Below are 22,732 nucleotides of genomic sequence, written 5' to 3' on the forward strand. Positions count from 1 at the left end.
TGTATTTTGCTGTTGTTGGTTAGAGTGTTATGTAAATGTCCACTAGGTTAGGTTGATTGTTAGTGCTTTTCAGTTCATCTCTAAGCTTTCTGACTTTCTGCCTAATTTTCTTTCCGTTACTGTAGAAATGTTGATATCTCCAACTTAAATTGTGGGTTTATCTATTTTCTTATATGTCTGTCAGTTTTTCCTTTATATATTTAGTTTATGAACATTTAGGATTTTTATGTCAAGAAGAGGGGAGTGATCTTGGGTGAATCTACTTTCTTCAGATGAGGCTGACAGATGAATACTGACCACACTCCCAGAAATTAGGAGACAGCATCTGGAGACCACATCACAGCGTCCACCACAAAAGAGTACTCAGGTTTTCTGGTTTTGAGTATGTTTTGGTGATATTTGCCTAGGAATTGGTCCATTTTGTATAAACTTTCAAATTCATTGGTATAAAATTGTTCCCAAAGTCTTCCTATTTTAATATATACATTATCTGTAGTTATATCTTTTTTCTTTCTGATAACTGGTTATTTGTGCCTGTTTTCTTTTTCTCCATAGAGGTCCTTGGGAGCAGCCTATACCCAATAATTGATGAATGTGGGGTATGAAGGCCCAAACTTCTTATGCTAACTTGGGACAGGTTTGAAATCACATTTGTCTGACCTCAAAATCTTATTCTCTTTTTCAATGATATTCAAAATTAAATATAAAGGTCTTTATTAGTGATTCTAAATGTTGTGACATATTTTTTACCTGCTATCTCTTAAAAAATGATATTATAGTTGCATTTAGAAATACAGAAACTTATTAATGTCACTGATTATATTTTTAATTGTCATTAACATTTTGTCTGTAACACTATTCCTTGTAGACCCTGAGTTGAATTTTAAGACTTATGCTAGGCTGGGTGTGGTGGCTCACGCCTATAATCCTAGCACTCTGAGAGGCTGAGGCGGGAGGATTGCTCGAGGTCAGGAGTTCAAGACCAGCGTGAGCAAGAGTGAGACCCCATCTCTACTAAAAACAGAAAGAAATTAACGGAACAGCTAAAAATCTATAGAAGAAATTAGCCAGGCATGGTGGCGCATGCCTGTAGTCCCAGCTACTCGGTAGGCTGAGACAGGATGATTGCTTGAGCCTAGGAGTTTGAGGTTGCTGTGAGTTAGGCTGACGTCACAGCACTCTAGCCCAGGCAAGACAGTGAGACTCTGACTCAAAAAATAAAAAAGACTCATGCTATGTCAATCCATAGATACTAAGCTTAATTGTCTTTGGGAAATTGTGGAATAGTGCCCGTCACAGTCTTATGGGCTGATGATTGTTTAGAGAACTTAACTGAATATTAGAGTCAGGAAAGCTCCACCTTGCCCCTGACCTACAAAGAGGCAATTGGCAAATCACCTTACTTAACTGAATATTAGAGTCAGGAAAGCTCCACCTTGCCCCTGACCTACAAAGAGGCAATTGGCAAATCACCTTACTTCGGTCTCCTGGTTCAGATAAATTATTTTTATTTATTTATTTATTTTTTTGAGACAGAGTCTCGCTTTGTTGCCTAGGCTAGAGTGAGTGCCGTGGTGTCAGCCTAGCTCACAGCAACCTCAAACTCCTGGGCTCAAGTGATCCTCCTGCCTCAGCCTCCCGAGTAGCTGGGACTACAGGCATGCGCCACCATGCCCGGCTAATTTTTTCTATATATATATATTTTTTAGTTGGCCAATTAATTTCTTTCTATTTATAGTAGAGACGGGGGTCTCGCTCTTGCTCAGGCTGGTTTCGAACTCCTGACCTCAAGCAATCCGCCCGCCTCGGCCTCCTAGAGTGCTAGGATTATAGGCGTGAGCCACTGCGCTTGGCCTGGATAAATGATTTATATCTCATAACCTCTAAGTCTTTATGCTCCAAAATAATTATTTAAAAACACAACCATAATACTTTGTTTAAATAAAGGATATTTATTAAGAAGACATATTAACATGCTTAGATACAAAGTAAAAACACATGCCACTCTCAGTAAACTGTAAAGAAAAAAAACATGAAGAACAAAATTGTTTTCAAAGAAATTTTTGTGTTTTAATAGCTATCACATACCTATTTGCATATTAGAAAATTATTACCATTGATACATAAACTTTTCCCCCAATCTTAGATTTAAGTCTTTCTAAAGCAATTTTTCGGCAATGTTAAGTTTACAATATAAAATTTGCATTGAGGTCTGAATGGAAATTATAGACTTCTCCAAGCCTTTGAGAATAGAAATGTGATTGAAGATTTGCATTTCCAGATGCTGCCTACAGCAGTTTCCTTTCGAGAAATCAAATGCTCTTCATTATCACATGATACGGATCAGTTTCCAAATGAAAATTTTTAGGGCACATTAATTCTTACAGAGTACAGTAATATAATTTTTAGTTAATATGAGCAAGTAATCTTTACATCAGATGTCAATCACCAAGAATTTAAGTTTTCTAAAGAATATGAATTCTTCATGCCTGAATATAAAACTCTTTTGAGTCTATATATTCCAGTAATTAATTGTAAAGTCTAATAAAACCATCTAAAATATTAATATTGACAACTACCACTTATTGAGCGCTTACTCTGTGCTAGGCACCAAGCTAAGCACTTTACATACATCATCCTATTTAATGTTTACAATAACTCAAGTAAGTATTATTAGCCCTAATGTATAAACAAGAAAACTGAGGCTTATGGAGATTAAGCAACAGCCAAGTTTAAATAACTTTGAAAGTAGTGACCAGAATTTTAAGGCAAGTCTGTTTTACTGCAATACCAGAGTAACCAATCACTATATTGTATGCCATTAGTAAGATACCCCTGACCTGCTGTAATAAAGGTGAATGTTTCAATAAGTCTGAGATGCATTCACAAAAGTATAATTTGTATTCTTAGAATAAGAAGCAAGACCGATTCAGGTGGAACACATAAATTCCTGCTTATTTAAATATTTTTATTTACACATGTGTTTTTCCGTCATCATTACTGTAATAAGATTATAAATACACAAACACTGGAGTACATGCAACACATTCCACAAAGGAACAAAAATGTACAACACTACTGCATAAAGAAACAAAATTTTTGTATACAAAGTGCTTTTTTTTTTTTTAAAAAAAAAGACCTTGTGACACATTCAGACCATATTTATTTGAATACTTTCCAATAATCACCAAGGGATGCATCATTTATAAATAATATTCAAACTCCCCTATTTTCTTCTATGACCCAGAACTTAGTATTTCAGTTAATCAAGTGAATAGCCATTCCATTATGTAATAGTAAAAGCAAGTCACATAGCATCAAAATGAAACCGATGGGCTTCTTGTCGTTTTTCTCTATCATCTGCTTTCTGAAAAAGAATTTTAGACTAGTTTATAAATGACAGAAAAATGTTAAGAAAAGATTCATTTCTGAAATACAAAGTGATTAATTTTTTTAAAAGTCCTCAGAAATTGTATATCTACAATTTTTTAAAAAGTCCTCAGCAATTGTATATCTACCTATATATCTACAGGTATGAATGCAATAATCATATGAAATATTTTTGTAGTTTAAAGTAGCTATTTTATAATTAATGATGTAATTGAATTTAAAAACCAATAAGAAATGATCCTTAAATACTTAGCTTGTTATCATTTGTTACTTATTTGAAAGTAGGAGTAAGCATTAGAGTCTATAAGGATAAAATCAACTATTATATTTTTCTCCCATTCTTAACAATGATATTAATAAATAAATCTAAACTAATTATATTAAAGCACATTAATTATTTTTTGGTTAACCTATTGAATTAGCAGATATTTACTGACCTACTTCCAGAAAGGTACTGTATTTGGTATTTTAAGGGATTAAAAAAATTCTCAGTTTTGTACCTTGTTCTCTAGGCACTTCAAGCCCAGAGAGAAAAAAGCAGAACATACTGTATGACTGTACTTCAAGATAAAAAGTGAAAAATGTTACCAATAGTCTGAGAGAGAGATTACTTTTAGGTTCAGGTGAGGAAAGGGAAGGAAAGCTTTGAAAAGACAATATTTATGAAAATGAGAGGGCAGGGGCATTCACTTTGAGCCGGGGGTGCAGCATGGCCAATCATGAGTCTGGAAGGAGCATAGAATATGTGAAAGGAACTGATAAGAAATAAGATTGGAAAGGTATGTTGTAGAGTCACATGGAAGTAATGAGAAGGCCAGGCTAAGAATTTATACATAAAAGGTAATGGATAGTCACCAGAGGTTTCTGAGGAGGGGAGTAACATTATTAAGGCCAAACTTAATGATGAGTAATCTGGTAGCAGTGTGATAAGTGGAATGGAAAGGGGAGAGAATGGGATCAGAGAGACCAAGTAGGACAGAAGAAGAGGCTGAGCTAAAGCAGTGTCAGTAGGATTTCAGAAGTGGAGTCAACTGAAGACACTCTTATGGAGGCAGAATCAATAAGGCAACTGATGAAATCTTATAGGTATGTAAGAAGAAGGAGAGATGAATCTTTAGAATATTGGTTTTGAGGTGCTTATCTAGGTTATGGTGACAGTTGGAAAAGGGGGAAGAGACCTTTAGAGAGAGATGACAGTTGAGGATATTTGAGGTAATAGATGAAGCCATGACTTTAGATGAAATTGGCAGGGAAAGTGTAGAAAGAAGAGGGCCTTGGGCAAAGGCTATGGAAAGCCTGCACTCAGGATGTGGTGGAAGGGACATGGCAGCCAGCTTAGGTGAAAAGAGTGTTCAAAGAGGTTCTACCTTTTTGAGGTACCACAGTGCCACAGGAGACGTTGTATATACACAGTGAAACATATACTTGTATTTAAAACTTCAGTTTTAGTCACTGGATCATTATTACTATAAATACACAATGTTTATGCTGTAATCAGATCTCCTGAGGATTTAACCAAATTAATTTCCTTTCCTTCGTAAGTCAAGAGCTATGTGTCATATTTTGGACTATATTCTGATAATTCTTGACAAAGTATATGTGGTCATCCTTGATCTTACTTGTACTTGCAGTCTTAAAGCTAATTGAATATGTAACTTTAGAAGGAGTGATTTTTTTTTTAATTAATAGATAAACCTATGAACTTTTTTTTTTAAGAGACAAATCTCGCTCTGTTGCCCCGGGGTAGAGTGCAGTGGCATGAGCATAGCTCACTGCAGCCTTCAATTCCTGGGCTCCAGCAATTTTCCTGCCTCAGCCTCCTGAGTAGCTAGAAGTATAGGTGTGTACCACCATGCTCAGCTAATGAAAATACTTTTTTTATAGAGATGGGGTCTTGCTATTGCTCAGGCTGGTCTTGAACTCCTGGCTGCAAGCAGTCCTCCAGCTTTGGCCTCCCAAAGTGCTTGGATAACAGGCATGAACTACTGTGCCTGGCCAACTTATGAACATTTACAGAACAATTAACATGTTCTCTTTTTCATAAGAGAGCAGCTAAGATAAAACAGACAGTAATTTTAGTTACCAAAAAACAATTATGATGGGCATGACAATCCAAAAACAGGAGGTGTAAAAAAAGGAAAACATCTTTATTTTGTGACATAAAAAGTACTTTTTAAAGAGCATTATTGGAACCTACAAGTTATGTATTTAATATATATACATATACAAATAAAAATTACCTTTTTCAATTTATGTCTAAACTGCTAATAAATTTATGGTGATACCTACTCTTTTTATTCACATATATATTGCATAAAAGCCTACATTTTTAGGAGTTTTGTTTTCTATTATTATTTAGAATATTATACTAAAGAACAGAAATCAGTTTAGTTTAATGCAAATACTTGATAGATGGAAAAGATGTTTATCGCTTTAGTTGTTGCTTTCCACCTAAATCTTGAGGAAATAATTTAGCTTTTCTGTGCTCTAATTCTTTAAAAGAGACACCTGCTGTTAATCCTGGCAAAAGAATGTCCATGGCTCTATCAGTAGATACTGAACACAGGCTCATTTTAAAAACTGATTATTATTTTTGAGGCCATTATGAAATTATTTCTAATGAATTTTTTCTATATGCCTGATGATTTTTGGGTGGTCACTTCAAATTAACTAAAGTTAATGTTTCATTTAAATGAACAAACCTTTTCCTGCCAATGTAAAATGCCAATTATTGCCAAGATGAAAACACAGACGCCGATGAGAGCTATAGCAGTAAGTAGAACAATGTTACTTGGTGTAAGATACAGTTTGGCACTCCAGCTGTAGATTAAAACAGAAAAATGAAAATTATAAATCTTAAAAATAACAAACTTATACTGAAAGCAATAAGTAAAATAGCTTATTAATTAATGAGTCAATTCATTCATTAAATCATTTACTCATTTATCCATTCATTATACATAAAACAAAAGCAATTAGATTTAGATAGTCCTAAGAATATTGATAATCCTATAGAGTTTGTATTTTACTCAGAGAACTGAAATAGAATTTTTGATGAGATATTTCAATATTTTCCTTTTTCCAAGTTTGATCATCTTTTTAATATTTTCATTTACCTGATGAATTTGAAATCTAGAACTCTAAGGCTAGTCACATGAGCCTATAAGCCTTCTATGCCATCTGTTTTTTTTTTTTTTTTTTTTTTTTTTTTTGAGACAGAGTCTTGCTCTGTTGACTGGGCTAGAGTGCCGTGGCATCAGCCTAGCTTACAGCAACCTCAAACTCCTGGGCTCAAGCAATCCTGCCTCAGCCTCCTGAGTAGCTGGGACTACAGGCATGCACCACCATGCCCGGCTAATTTCTTTTTTCTATATATTTTTAGTTGTCCAGGTAATTTCTTTCTATTTTTTTTTTTAATAGAGTCAGGGTCTCACCTTTTGCTCAGGCTGGTCTTGAACTCCTGACCTCGAGCGATCCTCCTGCCTGGGCCTCCCAGAGTGCTAGGATTACAGGCGTGAGCCACCACGCCCAGCCTATGCCATCTTATTTTTGACCTCTGTCCTATACATAGTATGACCAACTAAAACATACATGTTTTGCATATAGATGGCCTGTGCAAAGCTTCTACCATTTCTGTATCACATTACTAAAATGACTTTTAGATTGAGATTCTCACAAAATCACCTTTAGTTCCTTAATGTTAATGGCAATATACAGACTAAAGGTCGTTAGCATAAATAGAATCAGCTCTTCCCTTCTAAAACAGCTTGTGTAATACAGCACTTGAAGACCTCAAGAAGCCTAAAGCCAAAGTCTGTATCACCAACACTCCAGGTAGTTATATACATAGGACTTTTTGTTCTCCCTGGAAATAGATAATGGATACATTTTCATTTTAAAAGTTTAATAAAGGTTAGGTTGTTCTGATAAATAGAAAGTAGCTATTGATTTATTTTGGGATAGTTAAAATTTATTGATCTATAAGTTAGCCTCTAGTCAATAAATCTCAAAATATACCTCAGACTAAAATCAATTTGGTTTTTATTATGTACATAAATTTATAAAGAGCATTTCTTTGGAAAGAGAAAGAGAAACTTGAAAAGTGTTGAGATTGTAGAAGAAAGCTATGGCAGAATATTCCAGAAATTCGGAAGAGTAAGTAAAGCTTAAGAAAACAAATATTGTTAATAACTTGAAATTAGCTATTCTCAGTACTTATCTCGCACTTACAAAAAAACCCAGTTCTTTCTTGAGATGTTTTTGATACTTTTAAAATAGACCTAAATCAGGAACATAGGTATTTTGGTAAAAACAAACAAACAAACAAACAATCCCCCCCCCAAAAAAAAACAGGACAAAAAGCAAATCCTCAGTGGGCCTACTCAGAGGTGGTTACTCTTACCAGTTTGTTATATATTCTTGCATAGATATTTTATAAATATATAAACATACATGAAACATATATATAGATATCTTTGTTTTTAATCACAGTGGTCACTCATACGTTTTCTACATTTTGCTGCTGCTTTTTCTTCTTCTTCTTTTTTTTTTTTTGCTTACTACTACATCTTAGGAGATTGTTCCATGTCCATAGTAGTAAAAAAAAAGTCATAATATTGCACTATATGTAAGTATATATAGTTTCCAATTCATGGTCCAGATTTTCTAGTTTTGTTACAAATTTCATGTGTAGAAAACTAACACAAACACAGTACAGGCTTATTAAAAAACATCTGAACTGAGACTGTAACTGTTTCTACTGATGTTATCTTATTCCAAACATAATTCTGTGATAAAGTTTGTTTTCCTAAGCAGTTTTGTTCTAAAGCCCATAAATCTACCATAGAATATATCTAGTGGCATGCTCGTAAATGCCTCTGTTGGAGGTATGGGGGGGGAGCCCCTGTTTATGGCACTTGCTAATTTTCATGGAGTAAATTCTCCCACCATAACTAATTTTAATGTGACTTCAATATACAGAGATGGAAAAAGATGCACAGAGTCAGCTCATGAGATGGCATCATAAACTGGTTGTAGCATACCACTGAATACATCCCATCTAAAAATTTAATAATGAACAATAAAGTCAGTATTTTAAGAAGAAATTTAACAGGTAGGGGCCCCCACTGGTTATACATACTCATAGGTAAACTGCACCATTTCTCTTTGGTTGTTTTCCCATGTTGTTATCAGACTAGCATAGTTTTTCTCAATGAAATTAGTAAATACCTTTATCACTTTCTTTCAAAAGAATAGACTCTGGAAATAACATTCATTGGAAACCAAGCAGGTGGGAGGGGGTGAGGAGGTGATGGGTAAATTCACATCAAATGGTACAGTACAGATGATCTGGGTGATGGGCACACTAATAACTTGACTCAAATGGTACAAAAGCAATTTATTAATGTGTAACCAAAATGTTTGTACTCCTGTAATATTTTGAAATTAAAAAAAAAAAGAATAGAATCAATTTCGTAATTTAAAGAAAAATGAACAAAGATAAATTAAGAGTTTAGAGTTAAATCCTGTATTATGAAAGGAGCATATTCTGTGGATAAATACCTATTATTCACTTACTATATGCTTGGCACTGTGCTAAGTATTTCATCCTGATCTTTATAAGGCCCGTATTCTATCTCCCACTCAAAGATGGAGAAATTGAGCCTCAGAGAGGACAAAGGACTAGCTCCCAACCTTGTTGTAAGCAGTGGAGGTCAGTTTTTCTACCCTAGATCTATTGACTCCAAAACTTCTCAAAGAATTTATTAAAAAATCACTGCTTTATTAAAATATTTAGTATTTTGAAATTTTGGAACTTATAACTGGTAAACTGGAGGCCAATTTATTTAAGCAGAATATGTATAAATCCCTAATTAGTTAACTGGCTGTTTTTCTAACAGGAATGAATTTGTTCTTCATGAAAAATATCAGGGACTTTTCGTGTAAGTATGTTTAGTCATTTAAAGTTTGCTGTAAGAAAATTAACTGATGGGCACTCATGAGAACACAGCAGGAAGAAGACAGTTTTTAAAAGATATAGCTATATCTATGATTCAGAGTTGACAGTACCTTTAACAAATTTAGTTCAAGCAAGGACATTACCTTCGAGGGACATTGTGAGGGTATGGAATGACAATTAGCTGGGAATTGGGAATGATTGCAGTCCACTCTTGTTTTCGTATAGACTGGAAGAAAATTTAAGAACATTTAACATTCATAACATTTATGAAACAAAATTATTCTAAATAAATAAGGATAAATCTCGAGCACTTTGAGAAATTTGAATCCTAGGTCTAGATTAAACTATGTTTACATATATTAAGGCAAAAATAGGGCTCCTGAACCATCTGTTGGAAAAATTTTCTGATCTTTTCAGGGAAGGATTATATTTGTGTCTTATGAATTCATGCATTCAACAAATATTTATTGGATACCGATAAAGCAGGCACTGTTCAAAGTGCTGTGTGCAAATGCTTGGAGCTAAAATTCAAGTTAAGGGGAGACTGACAATCAACAAAATATACTCTTATTATACATAGTATACATGTACTGTACTTATGTATAACATAAGTGTAGTGATACTATTTTACTTATACATGTTAGGTGGTTAAAAATGTTATGTAGAAAAAGCAAGAAAGAGGAATAGGTGAGATTTATGGGAAAGGAGAGGGAAAAATAACTATATAATATCTTCAAATCCTGATGTGCTATATGTAATATAAGCTTAGGTCACTACCAATCATTTTTCTTTATTCTTCAGAGGGAATAAAAAATATTTGAATTATTTGAATTCAAATTCAATTGGATTCAAATTGTTGAATTTAAATATTTAAATAGCAAATATTAAAATACAGATAAACTGTAAACAAACTAAATTTTTACTCACCTTCTCTCCGGATGGACGGGGAATACCAACATAAAGGTGGTCAAGAAAGTTTGCACTTCGACCTAAACCAAGTACATTGTATGGTAGCTGGAGAGCTAAATGTGCTGATTGGCTGAGTTGGCCAGCTAGAATTATCAAAAAACAAAAACAAACATCTTTGGAAACATTGCTCCTGTCAAATATTAAAATGATAAAATGTTATAAAAATGTAGGTACTAGAACTTATTCTTTAAGTAAAAATGTGAAATGAAATGCCCAGTTCATAAATATTGACTCTCATTTTAAAGAAAACAGCTTTATTGAGATATAATTCTTATACCATAAACATCGCCCATTTAAATTATACAGTTAAGAGGTTTTGAGTATATTCAAAGAACTGTTCAACCATCACTAAAATCTAATCTTAGAACATTTTCATTACTTAAGAAATTCCATACCCATTAGCAGTCACTCTCCTTTTCCAACCCCCATACTTCCAGCTGCATGTGATCACTAATCTGTTTTCTGTCTCTGAAGATTTGCCTATTCTGAAGATTTCACATGAATGCAATCATACAATATTGTGCTCTTTTGTGACTGGCTTCTTTCAGCTAACATGTTTTCAAGGTTCATCTATACTGCAGCATGTTTCAATACTCTATTACTTTTTTTTTTTTTTTTTTTTTTTTGAGACAGAGTCTCGCTTTGTTGTCCAGGCTAGAGTGAGTGCCGTGGCGTCAGCCTAGCTCACAGCAACCTCAATCTCCTGGGCTCGAGCAATCCTACTGCCTCAGCCTCCCGAGTAGCTGGGACTACAGGCATGCGCCACCATGCCCGGCTAATTTTTTATATACATATCAGTTGGCCAATTAATTTCTTTCTATTTTATAGTAGAGACGGGGTCTCACTCAGGCTGGTTTTGAACTCCTGACCTTGAGCAATCCGCCCGCCTCGGCCTCCCAGAGAGCTAGGATTACAGGCGTGAGCCACCGCGCCCGGCCTCAATACTCTATTACTTTTAACTGCCAAATAATATTCCATTGTATGATATATACTAGATTTCATTTTATTAATTTCATTAATTGACAGACATTTGGGTGATTTCCAATTTTGGCTATTGTGAATAATATTGCCATGAATATTCATATACAAGGTTGTGTATCTACTGATGTTTTCCCATTTCTTGATTATATTAATATATCTTCTAAGACCGTTTAACATCTTTAGGAACTATTAAACTATTTCCAAAGTAGCTGAAACATCTTTTATGGTCATTAGTGGTGTCCTCTTTCATTCTGAATTTTAGTAATTTGAGTCTTTTCTTTTTCTTGGTCAATCTAACTAAAGGTTTGTCAGTTTTGTTAATATTTTTAAAAACCATCTTTTGGTGTAATTGGTTTTCTCTATGTTTTTCTGTTTCCTATTTATCTCCTCTCATTGTTTCCTGCCTTCTGATTAGTTTGGGTTTAGTTTTGCTTCTCTTTTTCTACTTTCTTAAGGTGAAAGATTAGGCTACTGATTTCAGATTGTTTTCATTTTTTAATGTAGGCATTTCTGGCAATAAATTTCCCTAAGGAATGCTTTAGATGCATTCCATAGATTTTAGTGTGTTGTATTTTTGTTTATGTTGAAAGTATTTTCTATTTTCCCTTGTTATTTCTTCTTTGAATCATTGCTTATTTTGGAGTGCGTTAATGTCCACATATTTTTGGATTTCCAAATTTTCTTTCTGCTATTTCTAATACCATTCCATTGTGGTTCGAAAACAAACTTGGTATGATTTAAATCCCTTAAAATGTACTGAGGTTGTTTTATGATCTGGCATATGTTCCATCCTGGAGAATGTTCCATGTGTATTTGAGAAAAATGCATATTCTGCCATTGCTGGGTGGAACGTTCCATGCACGTCTACTAGGTTTAGTTGGTTCATGGTGTTGCTCAAATCTTTTCTTTCCTTGTTGATCTTGTGCCTAGTTGTTTTATACATTAGGAAAGTGGAGTATTGGTCTCTGATTATTTATTATTGAATTATCTACTTCTCCCTTTAATTCTTCATGTATTTTGGGGCTCTGTTGTTAGGTACACATATATTTATAGTCATATTTCCTTATGGATTGAACTTTTTATCTTTATGAAATGTCCTTTATCTCTACTAATATATATATTATACATATATATATATATATATATATTTTTTGAGACAGGGTCTTGTTTGTTGCCTTGACTAGAGTATAGTAGCATCATTGTAGCTCACTGCAACCTCAAACTCCTGGGCTCAAGCAATCCTCCTGCCTCAGTCCCCTGAGCAGCTGGACTACAGGAGCATGATACTGCACCAGGGTAACTTTTATATTTTTTGTAGAGATGGGGCCTTGCTATTGCCTAGGCTGGTCTTGAACTCCTGGACTCAAGTGATCCTTCCACCATGGCCTCACAAAGTGCTGGGATTACAGGTGTCTGCCACCATGCCTGGTACTACTACTATATATATATATGTGTGTGTGTGTGTGTATATGCATATGTATATTTTTGTTTTGTTTTGAGACTGAGTTTTGCTTTGTTGCCTGGGCTAGAGTGCCGTGGCATCAGCCTAGCTCACAGCAACCTCTAACTCCTGGGCTCAAGCAATCCTCCTGCCTCAGCCTCCCAAGTAGCTGGGACTACAGGTGTGCACCACCATGCCCGGCTAATTTTTCTGTTTTTAGTAGAGACAGGGTCTTGCTCTTGCTCAGGCTGGTCTTAAACTCCTGAGCTCAAGTGATCCACCTGCCTCAGCCTCCCAGAGTGCTAGGATTACAGGCATGAATCACCATACCTGGCCTTACTAATATTTTCTATCTTAAAGTTTAGTATGTCTCTTGTAGGCAGCACCTAGCTAGATAATATTTTTCTTTATTCTGCCAATCTGTGTTTTTTGATAGGAGTGTTTTATTCCATGTATATTTAATGTAATTACTGACAAGGTAGTATTTATGTCTGTCATTTGTTATTTTTCAGATGTCTTTTAAATTATACCATTTTAATTCCCTTGTTTCTTTCATATATATATATATATATATATATATATATATATTTGAGTTATTGTCTTAGTGGTTGTCCTTAGGATTGCAGTTAGCATCTTAACTTAAAAAAAATCTAGTTGAGAAGTAGATACTCATATTTTGGAAGATACTGTCTAAGAGAGAACTTTAGGATTAGAGAACTGATGGGAAGCATGAAAAATATGTAAGGAGAGGGTTCAAGGCAGATTGCCGGACTGGGGACTGGATGAAATCCTGGAAAAGCTCCTGGACACTGGGAAACAGTAAAAGAGAACCCCCCAGGGCTACACACTCTGACATGGGCTTTTATGATTGTGGCTATAGGAGAACCCCTTGACTCATGTAGGCCTTGGGCCTAATACAGGGAGTTGCCTAGACATTGAATAGAGATGTTGCTCCAGAAAGGTAAGCTACATGGAATCCCATAGGTATCCAAGTCTAAAACAGCTTCAACTGGGTGCCATTCTGAAAGCCTAGGTACCAGGGATCTACAGACACAGCTGCTGCTGTTGTATTGCTCCAAGGAGGGACAGGGAAGACTGAGTGCTTCCATGGACCCGTGGGAAGGTCCCCACCACATTGCTGTGGGCTGCTGTTGAGAATGAGATGTAACTGATCGTCTGGGAGGGGCTCTGCCCTCTATGGCTGCAGGCCCATCATACCATTTTAAGACTTTAAGGCTGGTCTGCACCCCAACCTCAGGCTGAGTTCAGATTGATGCTGTTGTAGCTGCCACCCAGCCAAGGAGGGACCAGGAGAGCACAAGTTGTCCTACACATACCTAGGACAGTAACTGCTACCCTGCTATGGGCTGCTGTAAGACTAGACTCAGGTGGCCCACACTCCCACAGCTTCTTGCCCATGTTGATCATCTGAGAGGAGCCATGCCCTCTCTGGCTGCAGGTCCACAGCTGGAGCCATTTTGAGAGTTTAATGCTGGATTGCACCCTGCCCTTGGGCTGAGTTCAAGACATTGTGGCTGCAGCTGCCACCACCCGGGGAGAAAGAGGGGAGACCAAACTTTCCTAAGCATACTTAGGAAAATACCCACCACCTGCTACTGGCTGCCATGAGACCAAGATTTCAGTGGACTGCACTCCTCACAAGTTTTTGCTCACACTGCTTGCCTCAGAGGAGGCCCCTCTCATCTTTGGTCATGGGCTTAAAGCTGCTGCCTTTGTGAGAGCTTAACACTGGCCTGCATGTTGCCTTCAGGCTGACACTACTGCAGCCACAGCCCAACTGAGAAGGGAGATAAGAGACTGGGTACTCCTTTGCAACCCTGGGACAATTCCCACCAACCTGCTGCAGGCTACTGTGAGACCAAGACTTAAGTGGACCATATTTGCCCATGCTGCTTGCCTGAGAGAGCACCTGCACTCACTGGATGTGGGCCCACAGCTGGCTCAATTTCCAGACTGTTATAGTGGCCTGTACCCTGCCCTTGGGCCAGGAGTGGGCTGATGTTGCTGTAACTGCCTCCATGCTGAGGAGAGAGACGGGAGACTGGACATCCCTAGGACAATTCCCACTGCCCTTCTGCAGGCAGCTGTGGCCTGCCCAACCCATTGCAGCTACCAGCAACACCAACAGACTATATGGGTCCCGGTGGGTTGGTTGACGACTGGGCTGGGTACGGCCATCACCCACATCACATCAGCTGCCTATGGGCCTAAAAACCCACCCATACCTGGCCCAGTGCTCCCACTATTAGCCTCTGAGCAAGCCACCTGGAGGCCCAGGAATCGGCCCTCCAGGACCCACTAACAGTGGTATAAGCATAAGCCACTCTGGCACCCACAAATAGGCACACTCCATGTACTGATGGCACTACAGGGGCCCAAAGACTGGCTCAGCTGGCATCTAAGTTCCTGGCAAAACTTCATTACAGCTTCAACTAATAACCATACCATAATCCACCAAGGAAATCACAGATACCACTGACCCTGTGTATTGCTGAGGAAATCACACAAAGATCACTCTACCCAGTACCCCAAACCAAAGCCAAAGTGTCCTACTCAATCAACAAAATATATTCAGGAAAAATTCTACCCTGTGAAAGCAATTTCAAAAAATTGAAAGAAGTGACTACTACACCAGATATACAGATATCAACAGAAGGACAAAGGAAACATCAAAAAGCAAGGAAATATGAGACCACTGAAGGACCACAACAATTGTACAGCAACAGATCTCAAGTAAAAAGAATTTCTCAAAATGCCAGATAAAGAATTAAAAATATTGATTATATAGAAAGTCAGTGAAATGTAAGAGAAATCTGAAAATCAATACAAAGAAATAAAAAAATCAATTCAGGATATGAATGAGAAACTTTACCAAGGTGATAGGTATCTTTAAAAAATACATATACTACTCAATTATAAAAATGATGGTGATCTAACACCTCATATTTTCCTGGAAAGAGCTTAAGCCCATCCTCCGAAATAAGATATCGAAAGAATGGAAGAATAGGCACCACATGTACTCGCCATCAAACTGGCACTGACTGAATACTAAAGTGCTCACACAGTAGTAATATTCTTTGGGGATTAGGGATGGGTAAACTCACAACTAATGGATGCATTGAGCATTGTAGGGGGGAAAGGGCACGTCTCAAATCATGGTTGGGATGTGGCAAAGTCATAACACGCAACCAAAATGTTTGTACCCCATAATTTCATGAAATAAAAATTAAACAAAAATACTAAACAGAAATTCTGGAGTTGAAAAATTCATTGAAGAAAATACAAAAGACATTCAAAAGCTTCAATAACATATGAGGCCAAGCAGAAGGAAGAATCTCAGAACATGAAGGCAGGTCTTTTGAAATAATCCAGCCAGACAAAAATAAAGAAACAAGAAAGATAAAGAATGAACGAAGCCTTTGGGACATCTAGGATTACATAAAGCAACTGAACTAATGAAATATCAGCATTCCCAAGGGAAAAGTTGAAAGCATTTCCTATAAGAAATGGAACAAGACAAGGATGCCTATTTCCAGCACTCCTATTTAACAGAGTGCTGCAAGTCCTAGTCAGGGCAGTCATGCAAGAAAAAAAAGTAAAAGGCATGCAAATTAGAAAAAAGGAAGTCAAATTATCCCAGCTTAGTGATGATATGATCTTAAATCTAGAAAGCCATGAAGATTCCATCAAAACACTCTTAGATTTGATAAATGAATTTAGTAACATTTCAGGATACAAAATCGACATACAGAAATCAGTAGTGTTTCTATACACCAGTAGCAATCTAGCTTAGGATGAGATCAAGAAGGCAATCCCATTTACAGTAGTGACCAAAGAAATACTTAGGAATAAATTTAACCAAGGAGGTGAAAGATCTCTACAAGGACAACTACAAAACACTGATAAAGCAAATTGTAGATAATACAAACAAATGGGAAAACATCCCATAATCATGGATTAGATTTAAGAATAATATCACATATGGAAGTAACATTCATTGCGTGTTGGGCAGGTCGGGAGGAGGAGGAGATAGATTAACTTGTAACTAAGGGGTGTGGTGCATGCAGTCTGGGGATGGGCATGCTTGTATCTCTGACTCAGGCAGTGCAAAGGCAATTTGTGTAACCAAAGCATTTGTATCCTTGTAATACTCTGAAATTTTTTTAAAAAAAGAATTAATATTGTTAAAATGAGCATGCTGCCCAAAGCAACCTATGGGGTCAATATCATTTTTCACAGAATTATAAAAAACAATTTTAATATTCATATGAAATGAAAAAACCATCTGAATAGCCAAAGGAATTCTGAGCCAAAAGAACAAAAGCTAGAGGCATCACATTGCCTGACATTACATTATACTATAAGGCTATAGTAACCAAAACAGCATTTTACAGGTCTAAAAATAGACTCATTGTTCAATGGAACAGAATAGGGAACTCAGAAATAAAACCACATACTTACAGCCAATTGATGCTTGACAAAGTTGACAAGAACATACACTGGGGAAAGAACACTATTTTCAATAAATGATGGTAGAAAAATTGGATTGCCACATGCAGAAGAATGAAACTGGACTCCTATCTCTCATTATATACAAAAATCAACTCAAGATGGATTAAGATTTGAATGGAGTATGGACATTTTAACAGTATTGATTCTGCCAATCCATGAGCGTGGTAGGGTTTTCCATCTGTTTCCATCTTCTATAATCTCTTTTCTCAGTGTTTCATAGTTCTCTCTATATAAGTCTCTCACCTCCTTTGTTAAATATATTCCTAAATATTTAATTTTCTTTGATGATATTGTGAAAGGTGTTGCGTCTCTGATTTGACTTTTGGCTTGACTGTTATTGGCGTATTTGAATGCCACTGATTTGTGTGTATTGATTTTGTATCCTGAGACTTTATTGGATTCATTTGTCAATTCCAGGAGTCTCTTGGTTGAATCCTTGGGATTTTCTATAAATAATATCATATCGTCAGCAAAGAGTGAAGAGTTTGACCTCTTCTACCTCCATTTGGACACCCTTAATTCCCCCTCTCTTATCTGATTGCTTTGGCAAGGACTTCCAGCACTATGCTAAATAGAAATGGAGATAGTGAGCAACCTTATCTGGTTCCAGTTCTAAGCGGGAATGCTTTCAATTTTTCCCCATTCAGTATGATATTGGCTTTGGGTTTATCTTATATGGCTTTAGTAATTTTAAGGTATGTCCCATCTATGCCTATTTTGTTAGGAGTTTATTTTAAAAGTGTGTTGGATTTTGTCAAATACTTTTTCTGTGTCTATTGAGAGAATCATATGGTCTTTTGCATGCTACACATATGATAAAGGGCTGATAACAAGAATCTATATAGAACTTAAGAAAATTAACAGGAACAAAATCAAACAACCACATCAAAAAGTGGGCAAGGACATAAACCAAAAGTTTTCAAAAGAAGACAGAATAATGGCCAGAAAACATATATAAAAGTGCTCAGCATCTCTAATCATTAGGGAAAAATGCAGATCAAAACCACAATAAGATATCACCTAACTCCAGTGAGAATGGCCTTTATCAAAAAGTCCCCAAACAACAAATGCTGGTGTGGATGTGGAGAGATAAGAACTCTCTTAAACTGCTGGTGGGATTGCAAATTTGTACAACCCCTGTGGAAAGTAATTTGGAGATAGCTCGAAGACCTAAAAATAGAAATAACATTTGATCCAGCAATCCCACTACTAGGCATCTACCCAAAGGAAAAAAAGACATTCTATAATAAAGATATCTGCACTCAAATGTTTATGGCAGCACAATTCACAATTGCAAAGATGTGGAAACAACCCAAGTGCTCATCAATACATGAATGGATTAATAAAATGTGGTATATGTATACCATGGAATACTACTCAACTACAAAAAACAATGGTGAACTAGCACTTCTTATTTTATCCTGGATAGAGCTTGAGCCCATCCTTCAAAGTGAGGTATCACAAGAATGGAAAAACAAGCATCACATGTACATGCCATCAAATTGGTACTAACTGATCAACACTAAGGTGCCCTCATAGAAGTTTTATTCACTGGGTGCCTGTCAGGTGGGAAGGGGGTGGTGGGGATGAGTACATTCATAACCAATGGATGCAGTGTGCACTGTTTGGGGTAAGGGCAAGCTTGTAGTCCTGGCTTAGGTGAGGCAAAGGCATTACATGTAACCAAAATATTTGTGGCCCTATAATATTCTGAAATAAAAAAAAGAAAAAAAGATTTGAATGTAAGACCTGAAACTATAAAAATATTTGAAGAAAACCTAGGGAAAACTCTCTGGACATGAGTCTAGGCAAGGAATTCATGACTAATACCTCAAAAGCACAGATAACAAAAACAAATATAGACAAATGGAATTTAATTTAACTAAAAAACTATTGCACAGCAAAAGAAATAATCAACAGAGTGTACAGACAACCTGTGGAATGGTAGAAAATATGTGCAAACTACAGGGAAGTAATATCAAGAATTTATAAGAAATTCAAACAACTCAGCAACAATAACAAAAGCCTACCAGATAATCCCATTAAAAAGTAGGCTGAGAGCCAGGTTCGGTGGCTCAGTCCTGTAATCCCAGCACTTTGGGGAGGCTGAGATGGGAGGATAGCTTGAGTTCAGGAGTTCGAGACCAACCTGAGCAAGAGCAAGACCCTGTCTCTACAAAAAATAGAAAAATTAACTGGCCACGGTGGCTCATGCCTATAGTCTCAGCTCCTTGGGAGTCTAAGGCAAGAGGATTGCTTGAGCCCAGTAGTTTGAGGTTGGAGTGAGCTACGATGATGCCACTGTACTCCAACTTGGGCAACAGTGTATTCCTGTCTCAAAAAAAAAAAAAAAAAAGTGGGCTGAAGGACACAAACATTTTTCAAAAGAAGACAAGCAAATAGCCAACAAGCATATGAAAAAAATTCAATATCAATAATCAGATAAATGCAAACTAAAACCAAAATGAGTTATTATTAAAAAGACAAAAAATAACAGATGTTGGTAAGAATGCAGAGAAAAGGGAACTCAGACACCATTGGTGGGAATGTATATATTACTATAACCTCTATGAAAAACTGTGGAGATTTGTCAAAGAACTAAAAACAGAAGGAACATATGATCTAGCACTCCCATTGCTGGCATCTGTCCTAAGGAAAAGAAATCAATACATAAAAAAGACATCTGCACTTATATGTTTACTGCAGCTCAATTCACTTAGAGTGATATGGAATCATTCCGAGTGTCCATCAATGGAGGACTGGTTAAACAAAATATGGCATAATGTAATACTATTTAGCCATAAAAGAGAAGGAAATCATGTCTTTTGCAGCAAAATGGATGGAACTGGAGGTTACTATCTTAATTGATACAACTCACTTATAAGTGGAAGCTGAATAATGTGTACATGTGGAAGCACAGTGTGGATGGTGGACATTGGAGACTCAGAGGGATGGGCTGCTGGGTGGGGGGTAGATGATTGGCAGTTGTTTGGTGGGTACAGTATGCATTGTTCCAGTGATGGATGTACTGAAGACCCTTACTTTACCACAGTGTAATGTAACAGGGTATCAAAACTGTACTTGTACCTTATGAATATATGCAAATAAGAAAATCTTAAAAATCTATTTCAGATTAATACCAACTTAATTTAAATTGCATATAAAAACTTTGCTCTGATATAGCTTAATTCCCTCCTCCCTCCTTTGTGCTATTATGGTTATACAAATCACATGTTTATATATTTTCCCTCCCTCAGTTCAGACTAAAGGGATTCCTTAAGTTTGGGGGTAGATCTGCTAGCTACAGATTCTTTTCTTTGTTTATCTAGGAATGTCTAAGAGTCTGCATGTTTTGAAGGATAGCTTTGTCAGATATAGAATTCTTGATGGACAGTTGTTATTTCTTTCAATACTTTGAATGTATCATCCCATTGCTTTCTGGCCTCCATGTTTTCTGATGAGTAATCAACTGTTAATCTTATTGAGGCTATCTTGCACATGAAGAGTTGCTTCCTTTGTCCCTTTCAAGAGTCTCTCTTTATCTTTTGACAGCTTAACTATGATGTATATGAGTGTGGATCTCTTTGAATTTAGCCTAGAGTTTGCTGAGCTTCTCAGATGTGCATATTACTGTGTAAACCTAAAAAAATTTTTTAGAGACAGGGTCTTGCTCTGTTGTGCAGGTTGGAGTGCAGTGGTATGATCATAGCTCACTATAACCTCGAACTGCTGGGCTCAAGTGATCCTCCTGCCTCAGCCTCCCGAGTAGCTGGGACTACAGGTGCATAACACCAGGCCCGGCTAATTTTTTTTCTTTTTTGTGGAGATGGGGTCTCACTATGTTGCCCACGCTATTCTTGAACACTTGGCCTCAAGCAATCATACCCCCTTGGCCTCCCAAAGTGCTGGGATTATAGGTATGAGTCACTGTGCCCAGTCTATTTTTATTTTTAATGTTCTTGTTCTATGTCTGGCTTCCTAGGTGGCATACTTGGGTCAATACTATTTAGTGGTCAGCCAATGATTGGTCATAGATTTTCCTAAATATCTTGCCTGTATGTTTTCAAGCCTCTATCAAGGGTATCTGTGTGTGAAGGCATGTCTTCAAAGTTCAGACAGTTTACAGGACAGCCTTAGTTTTCATTTTCTGCTTAAGCAGGGCCTTGAGGTCAGGCAGAAGGGAGCTGATTATTTAAATGAGGTGTTTTACTTTCTAGACATTTGCATAACCTTCTAGAATTCCCAAGAATATGTCATAGCTTTCCAAAGCTGCCTATGGTTATCTAGTTTCCCAAGGCTTCCTTTTATATTGTGATCAGGCTCTTATTTCCTCCACCTTTAATCACAGAAGTAGGTAGCTGAGACACTGGCAGCAGGTTACTGTTGTTTTTGGTAATGCTGATAGGTCTCTCTTCCCTGTGAGAGCTGAACTCTGAATGAGTCAAAACAAATAGCCAACACCCTGAGAATGGAGATTTTCCAGGGAGTTGTTAGTTCAGACAAAATATTGACAGTGCTAGGGATGGTGATTTTAATGGACTTTCAAGGAGGTTAGTCCTGTCCATTGGCTGTGAACTGCTGGCTTCGCACAGCTACTGGAGCACTCAGTTGAGAAGGGAGGCAGGATGGGAACAGTTTCAAGTTAAAATGTCATAGACTGTTGTGTTACCAAGGATCAGCAGTTCCCCTTGGATAGACAACACTCAGTCCATTCTGTGGTTTTGGTTAATTTCCAGAATTCTGAAATGGTTGAAATTAGTTGGCTGGGCAGCATTTTTTTTTTTTTTTTTTTTTTTTGAGACAGAGTCTCACTTTGTTGCCCAGGCTAGAGTGAGTGCCGTGGCGTCAGCCTGGCTCACAGCAACCTCAGACTCCTGGGCTCAAGCGATCCTCCTGCCTCAGCCTCCCAAGTAGCTGGGACTACAGGCATTCACCACCATGCCCGGCTAATTTTTTGTATATATATTTTTAGTTGGCCAATTAATTTTTATTTCTATTTTTGGTAGAGACGGGGTCTCGCTGAGGCTGGTTTCGAACTCCTGACCTCGAGCAATCCGCCCGCCTCGGCTTCCCAAAGTGCTAGGATTACAGGCATGAGCCACCGCGCCCGGCCTGGGCAGCATTTTTGTTGGTTTGTTGTGGAGAGGAAGAATAGATTTATTAGGTCCTCACACTGCCATTCCAATAGTCAAATTCTCCCTACTGTGTTTCACTTTTACAGAGTATATGTATTTGCTAGGTATTTTTCTACATGCTTAAACTGAACACTTAACGGACAATGTGAATTAATATATAAATATTGTAATATCCAAGAGGACTCTGCTAAGCATCACTAATGTTAACCAGAAATATGAAATCACTGGAAAGTATATATACCTCATTTTTTATATATAGTTCTTAAGTTGGAAGTAGTAAGGTATAATGGAAAGGAACATGAGTTTTAGGGATAGGCATTTAAA

General features: G+C 36.9%; 1 protein-coding gene across 1 annotated transcript in view; it reads right to left on the bottom strand.

The window, feature by feature from the left end:
- Positions 1–1,932: 1,932 nt before the first annotated feature.
- The window catches only part of ITFG1 (integrin alpha FG-GAP repeat containing 1), a 305,254-nt gene continuing 284,454 nt past the window's right edge, over positions 1,933–22,732 (bottom strand). Inside the window, exons 15-18 of the mRNA XM_012773847.3 lie at positions 10,277–10,401; positions 9,493–9,575; positions 6,093–6,210; positions 1,933–3,367 (exon numbers count right to left, since the gene is read on the bottom strand). Coding sequence (XP_012629301.2) covers positions 3,308–3,367; positions 6,093–6,210; positions 9,493–9,575; positions 10,277–10,401 — 386 coding nt within the window. The 3' untranslated portion in view covers positions 1,933–3,307. The remainder of the gene's footprint in view (positions 3,368–6,092; positions 6,211–9,492; positions 9,576–10,276; positions 10,402–22,732) is intronic.

This window comes from Microcebus murinus, chromosome 20 (assembly GCF_040939455.1).
Source record: "Microcebus murinus isolate Inina chromosome 20, M.murinus_Inina_mat1.0, whole genome shotgun sequence".
NCBI lineage: Eukaryota > Metazoa > Chordata > Mammalia > Primates > Cheirogaleidae > Microcebus > Microcebus murinus.